The 7,886-nt window shown below is 40.2% G+C and overlaps 2 protein-coding genes across 2 annotated transcripts; both read left to right on the forward strand.

The window, feature by feature from the left end:
• Positions 1-397: 397 nt before the first annotated feature.
• Positions 398-1,240, forward strand: LOC142239846 (uncharacterized). The gene has a single exon (XM_075311603.1). It carries the CDS (start codon positions 398-400, stop codon positions 1,238-1,240), a length of 843 nt encoding a protein of 280 aa, XP_075167718.1.
• A 2,642-nt stretch (positions 1,241-3,882) lies between these two features.
• On the forward strand, positions 3,883-4,848 carry LOC142239847 (uncharacterized). Its single transcript, XM_075311604.1, has one exon. It carries the CDS (start codon positions 3,883-3,885, stop codon positions 4,846-4,848), a length of 966 nt encoding a protein of 321 aa, XP_075167719.1.
• Positions 4,849-7,886: the final 3,038 nt, after the last annotated feature.

Here is a 7,886-nt window from a genome sequence, read left to right on the forward strand (position 1 = left end):
AATTTTACCAAACGTACCAATAGTATCTTCGGCCGCGGCGGAGACTTTTGTTGGACGCGAGGCGTATGCGATGCTAGCTACTGCAAGAATCATTATCCAGGCCCCCAATGGTATCAAGCAAGAATCCGTGGCGATCCTAGATTCTGGTTCATAAATAAACATCATAAGTGAACGACTGATTCAGAACCTGCGCATTTCACCAATGGATGCTTCGCTTGATATTGATGGAGTTGGAAGCACCAGAAAACGAGCGACTCATCGGGTAAATGTTGAAATGGCGTGTAGAGATGGGTGCCACATAACAAATTTGGAAGCATATATATTGCCTACAATAATTCCTCCACAACCAAATCACCATATAGATATATCCGAATGGAATTAGCCACCTCATATTAAAATGGCAAACCCGCAATTCAATAAACAAAGTAAGATAGATATTCTATTTGGAGCAGAGTTTTTCTTCAATTTGATGCAACCTGGCACTATAAAACTCTCAGACAATCTACCAGTTCTTCAAAATACTGCTCTCCGGTGGGTTGTGGGAGGTTCACTGCGAAACAATAATACTGAAAGATGTTTGTCAACGCCCACCTGTGCAGTTTTGGACAGAGATAAGGCGCTTGATGAAGCTATTGAAAGATTGTGGAAAATTGATGAAGTGGAGCCAAAATCAAAACCTATGAGCACAGAAGAGAATCTATGTGAAGCGCATTTTGCTCACCACGTGGTAATCAATAAAAGCGGCAGGTTTGTTGTAAGTTTGCCGTTTCGAGAGATCCCACAGGCGCTAGGGGATTCATATACAATGGCGTACAATCGACTTATGAGTTTAGAGCGACGTCTGCTGAAGAATTCAGATTTGCGCGCCCAGTATGTGCAGTTTGTGAAAGAATATGAAAGACTTGGGCATATGCACCGAGTCAAGATTGATGATCTAATGGATCCTAAATATTTCATTCCAAATCATTGTGTGCTAAAGCCAGATAGCACAAATACGATACTAAGAGTAGTGTTTGATGCATCAGCGAAAACATCAACTGGTTTATCTCTCAACGATCTAATGTATACTGGACCAGTCGTTCAAAGTGATCTATTTGCCATTTTACTTCGATTTCGTTTTCCGAAATATGTATTCACTACTGACATTGAAAAGATGTATAGACAAATACTAATACATCCAAGTAATCATCAGTTTCAATTAATAATCTGGAGTGAAGATCCTGCACTGCCAATCGACTAATATGTTCTCAATACGGTAGCATACGGCACAAGAGCAGCACCTTATCTTGTCAAGTTTAACGAACATGAAACAGTTACTAGGCGTACCGCCACATCCGATCTCGCGAAATTATTTGATCCCCTGGTCTATTAGCACCTGCAGTGGTTAAGGCAAACATCTTTATGCAAAAACTTTGTGAAGCTTCATTAGGCTGGGATGAGCCGCTACCTGAGTCGTTTTGTTCAGAATGGAAAACTCTAAGAAACAACCTATACAGTATGAACAATTTCAAAAAGGCCAGACACATGTTCAATGGCGATGTTCTGAAAGAGATCCAGCTTCATGTATTTGCAGATGCATCCGAAAGAGCGTATGATGCAGTAGCATATATTCGAGCTTCACTCAAAGACAATCGGATTATTGTACGATTATTGTGTGCAAAGTCACGAGTATCGCCATTGAAGCGACAAACATTACCCAGACTAGAATTGCAGCAGTCATCGCGGCAGAACTTGCTCAACGAGTACGAGTAGATCTCAACATTCAGAACGAATCTGTGTATTTATGGACTGACTCTGAAATCGTTTTATCCTGGATCAATGCTCAATCATCCTCTCTGAAGATATTTGTGGCTAACAGAGTATCAACAATCCAATCTTTGAGCATTCGTGATCAATGGCGCCACGTAAGATCCATAGATAACCCTGCATATATTGTGTCACGTGGACTTCCTGCAGTAGACTTGCCAAAATGTCAGTTGTGGTTCCACGGGCCTTTATTCCTTCATGGGAAGGAATCTTTGTGGCCACAAAAATATAATTCTAGTTTAGCCATTCCCACTGATATTGAGAAGAAGGCAACTATAGTTACTGCAGTAGAGCAGGATGCAATCATATACAAAGTGCATCATGGAGGTTCATTCAAACGTCTGCAAGAATTATTGGATACCTTTTCCGATTTGTAAACAACATAAGCGAAATTCACATATATCCCCCACCCCAAAAGAGTTAGATGAGTCTCTATACGTCATCATTCGGAGGATTCAAAGATCTGAGTTCTATGACGATATCAAACAGTTGCAGGAAAGCCATGAAGTGGATAAAAGAAGTTGTATTAATGCTCTTAGTCCATATTTGGATCCTTAGGGTATCATACGTGTTGGAGGTCGCTTAGGGAACGCAGACCTTCACGAAGATGTTAAACCACCGATGATACTTCCTTACAATGACCCAATAACGAAGTTATTATTTATTTCTTTACATGAGGAAAACAAACATTGTGGACCCAGGCATTATTAAACACAGCAAGACAACGGTTTTGGCAGGTGAAGGGATCTGTTGTCCAAAAACAGCTCGATCTGTTGTCCAAAAATGTGTCAGATGTACCAGGGCAAAACCACAATTGTTTCAACAAATAATGGGCGACCTGCCACAGACACGCGTAGTTCCTGCTCGTCCATTCATTAATGGTGGGGTTGATTACTGTGGTCCATTTTGGATACATCATAGAGTAAGAGGCAAGCGGCCTACTAAGGCGCACATATCAGTTTTTTGTTGTTTTGCAATTAAGGCAGTACACTTGGAACTTGTATCTGACCTATTGACTAGTGCATTTATTGGAGCCTTGAAAGGGTTCATTGCTCGTCGTGGGCACTGTCAAAACATATATTCAGACAATGTGGGAGCTAACATAAGAATCAACTATCAGAATTGGCTGAAGCGATTTACTCACCAGATGCACAAGAAAATATGACTGCTGCCAGTTCCAAGGGAATCAAATTTATTTTTATTCCACCAAGAGCACTTCATCTTGGAGGTTTATGGGAAGCAGCAGTAAAGTCTGCAAAACATCTTCTTGTAAGAAGTATGGGTACTGCTTCGCCAACTTAGGAAGAATTTGAAACTGTAGTTGTGGAGGACGAGGAAATACTGAATTTCCGTCCATTGACGCCTATGTCGAGTGATCCATCCGATTTAATGGCACTGACTCCAAGACACTTCCTAATTGGTGAGCCACTTACCACTCCAATAGATAGTGAAGCAGACTCCCGAAAGTTATCCTTGATATCCAGATGGGAGCTTGTATCAAGGCTGAAGCTGGAGTTTTGGAACCAATGGTCAAAAGAGTACTTGCAAGAACTTCAGCTTCGACATAAATGGAAGAAATCATCTCCCAACGTCCAACCAGGAAATATGGTGGTAATTCAGGAGGATATCACTCCACCATTGAAATTGCCACTGGGACGCATAACTAATGTTTATCCAGGAAATGATGGCATTGTTCGTGTTGCTGAGGTGAAAACGGCAACGGGGACTTTCAAGAGACCGATACACCACATAGCACTGCTTCCGATTGAAAATACAACCAGTTGTGTTGATGAAGTCAATGAGACTGAACCAGAAAGAAAGAAGACACGCTTACATGCAAACCATTTAGTTTTAACTTTGCTAGCGATACTTTTAATCTTCCCGATTGTATCATCAACTCACCTAAACACCTCAAGGTTTGCATCCAAATTGGGAGTTCACTTCGAAGAAGTTGGAAGAAGAAAAATTACAACAAGCCAATGGAATCTGATTGTTTACTACGACTTATCAATGTATTGGAAAGATACCAAATAGTTGCGTGATGAAACTCTTTCCTTGCAAAAGACATGTGATATGATGGAGATTAAGGAATCTTGTCGCCATATTCTTGAACATTTTTACCGAATTGAACAAGAACTAGAATTAGACAATAGACTGCTGCGTAAATCGCGAATAAGAAGAGGTGCTATTAACGTAGTTGGAAATTTAGCTAATTCACTGTTTGGTATTCTGGACTCGGAGTACGCAGAACAGATGTCAGCAACTATAAGAAACATGAAAACAGATGATACCGTCATGTTGAAACTGTTGAGAGATCAGACTTCAGTTATCAACTCAACTCTGAATGTTGTGAAACAAAGTATGACAACAACTAAACACAACTTCGAACAGATGGAGAAAGAACTTAACGAGCTAAATAAGAGAGAGCATGCAATCAGTGGTGAGATATATCAAATGAAATTGTCTCAATACTTCAATCTGAATACGATGCAAGTGTCATTAATAGCTGATAGAATTCAACGGATGCAAACATGCATGTTGGACGTCCTAACTGATGTCCATCACGGGAACATAAATCCTTTATTGTTAACCCCAGATCAACTTCAGTCAGAAATCGAACAGATAAAGATCCATATGCCACACTCTTTAGGGTTACCAGTCACTGATGACGATTTATTAGAAATGTACAAGCTAATGAAAGTCAAAGGAGGACTTACAGAAGATCATGTAGTGTTCACTATATCATTACCATTATTATTACCAGAATTAGACGACTTCAAACTGTATCATCTGATTCCAGTTCCGACACGAGTTGGTGATTCATTGTCAGTTATAAATATCTGTAGCTCAATGTTAGCTGTCAAACTATACCAACAACAGTATTTCCCAATTTCAGCACTAAAATTGCAGAAATTTGACGTCATCAGCCAAGATCTGTTCATCTGCTCTGATATTCAGTTACAGTTAATTTTCGGAGCGGAGATATGTTCATGTGAGATCAGTTTATTTCAGAATATCACCAAACTAGAGGTGTGCACGTGAGTAATAGTTTACTCACGCTCACGCACACTCACGACTGAAAAATCATACTCACGCACACTCACGCACGATATTTTTGGTAGGACTCACGCACACTCACGAAAAGAAAATTTGTGGTCACGCACACTCACGCACGAAAACGTCGTGACTCACAAAAAATACCGTGACTCACGAAATATATCGTGACTCACGAATAATTTTATGATTAATTTACCTTACCGAAGTGTCTGTAAACATGAGCATTATTAAAATCGAGAGTGTTATTGAACTCTTAACATCCCAGGTGTCACTAAAATTGTAATTGAATTTAACTCTTAAGCGTTTTATGTTGGAGAGCAGGAATATTTTCGTGAGTGTAATTCTTTACTCACGCACACTCACGAAGATATTATTTTCGTGAGTCACGAAATTGTCGTGACTCACGAACATTTTCGTGATTCGTGCGTGAGTCGTGAGTCACGCTCTTGAAAACAGCGTGAGTGTGCGTGAGCGTGATTAACAAACCAAAATGTCGTGCGTGAGCGTGAGTCACGAAAATAATATCTTCGTGAGTGTGCGTGAGTAAAGAATTACACTCACGAAAATATTCCTGCTCTCCAACATAAAACGCTTAAGAGTTAAATTCAATTACAATTTTAGTGACACCTGGGATGTTAAGAGTTTAATAACACTCTCGATTTTAATAATGCTCATGTTTACAGACACTTCGGTAAGGTAAATTAATCATAAAATTATTCGTGAGTCACGATATATTTCGTGAGTCACGGTATTTTTCGTGAGTCACGACGTTTTCGTGCGTGAGTGTGCGTGAGCACAAATTTTCTTTTCGTGAGTGTGCGTGGGCGTGAGTCCTACCACAAAATATCGTGCGTGAGTGTGCGTGAGTATGATTTTTCAGTCGTGAGTGTGCGTGAGCGTGAGTAAACTATTACTCACGTGCACACCTCTAATAGAAAACACACGAGTAGTTACCATCACAGTATCGTATGCAGCATTATGCATTGGTGGCATAATCTTTACTTTGATAGCATGTAGATGTCTTATATCCAGGATGCCATGGTATATATACAATTGGAAATCAATAAATTTTCGTCAGTTATTCAATAGAAATTACGACCATTGTGCTTTTTTGACTGCTTTCCAGTTACAATTGCTGGAAGGTACATAAACAAAAAGGGTTAGTGTCAGTTCGGATTTATGTGTTCGAATTGGTTACCACTAACAAGTTTACAGGAAATTTGATTTGTGTGTGACAGAACAGACGGACTACTATAAACCATATTTAGCACAGATTCAAAATACCTTTAGATTTCAAATTTCAAGAAGTTGATTTGCACCAGAGAACGCAAACCGGTATGGATTTATATTTACCCAAAATACCTGTGTCGAAGGGAGTATGATAACTATCCATATGTAACGTACACAGGGATTATTCAAAATATATCCAGACAGAACATTTATGAAAGCAAAAAAATCTGAAATAAAATAATGTTAGGAAAAGGACTTTAGGAGCCATTGATTTGGCTAGCAAACAGTCGCGTGGGGAGGTTCGTGTCCTCTCCTTAACAAGTCCGACATATGTACGACATAATTGAAATTTTATAGACTCCTATATGTTTGTGGTAAATAAATCAAACTAAATGGATCAGATCATCAGGAAATAGGTTAGGTTAGGTTAAAGTGGCAGCCCGATTAAGATTCAGGCTCACTTAGACTATTCAGTCCATTGTGATACCACATTAACTAAAAGTACCTATTACATATGGGCACTTCTAGTTTTAACCGCTGAACCTTCTTGATTATTTTTCTTTGTTGAACCAACCAGATTGTTCCAAAAATATTAGCAGACTGCTTAAGTTAACGTTTTCCAGATCCGCCAGTAATCTGAAGCTATATGCTCCTAAAAGTTGCTTGTGCTTTACACAAAATGCAGGACACTCACACAAGAGGTGTTTAATTGATTCTTTTTCCTCCGCATCATGACAGCTCATACAATAGTCATTACACTTCGCGCCAATAGTTTTTGCAAAATCGCCTATCAGGCAGCGACCCGTTATAGCAGATATCAGGAGTGATATCTGACGTCTCGAGAACATTAGCATATCTAGTGTGCGGTTTAAGTTGAAATGGGGCCCTATTTGCTTGGTGTCGTTACAACCCTTGCAATTCTTCCATCGAACATTTGTCATCATAACAGCCTTCTCACGCAGCATGAGCTTGCAGGTAGCTAGGGGCATACCAACAAATTCTAGTTCCCCTGGAATATGTAAGGTAGTCCCTAGCCTTGCCAACTCATCCGCTTCGCAGTTCCCCGGTATGTTCCTATGGCCAGGCACCCATATTAGGTGAATATTGTACTGCTCAGCCATCTCATTGAGAGATTTGCGGCAATCGATGGCCGTTTTCGCGTTGAGGAACACAGAGTCCAAGGATTTTATTGCAGGTTGACTGTCTGAGTATATATTAATGCCCACATTTTTTGGAACATTACTTCTCAGCCAATTCGCCACCTCTCTTATTGCCAATATTTCAGCCTGAAAAACACTACAGTGATTAGGTAATCTTTTCGCTATTTGAAGTTCCAGATCATTAGAATATACTCCGAAACCCACTTGTCCATCCAATTTGGAGCCATCAGTGTAGAAATCTATATATTCTTTATTCCCCGGGGTCTGTGTGCACCACGCCTCACTGTTGGGGATTAGAGTCTCAAACTTTTTGTCGAAAAGTGGACTCGCCAAAGTGTAATCCACTACGTTAGGCACATCTGACATTATTTTGAGGACAGAACGGTGACCGTAACCTTTTTCCGACCACAGCGATAGTTCGCGCAACCGCACAGCCGTTGTTGCAGCTGACTGTTTGGCCAAAATGTCTAAAGGCAATAGATGCAGCATGACATTAAGGGAATTTGTTCCTGTCTTGCTGAATGCGCCTGAAATACACAAACACGCCATACGCTGAACTTTAAACCAGTCGGTTTCTGAAGTGCCGGCCACCAGACAACAACACCATATAGCATTATAGGTCTAACCACTGCC

The sequence above is a fragment of the Haematobia irritans genome, chromosome 5 (assembly GCF_050003625.1).
Source record: "Haematobia irritans isolate KBUSLIRL chromosome 5, ASM5000362v1, whole genome shotgun sequence".
NCBI classification, from domain to species: domain Eukaryota; kingdom Metazoa; phylum Arthropoda; class Insecta; order Diptera; family Muscidae; genus Haematobia; species Haematobia irritans.

Excerpts from the sequence above, each read along its gene's own strand:
- LOC142239846 (XM_075311603.1), top strand. The coding sequence starts at position 398 with ATGGCAAACCCGCAATTCAATAAACAAAGTAAGATAGATATTCTATTT.
- LOC142239847 (XM_075311604.1), top strand. The coding sequence starts at position 3,883 with ATGGAGATTAAGGAATCTTGTCGCCATATTCTTGAACATTTTTACCGA.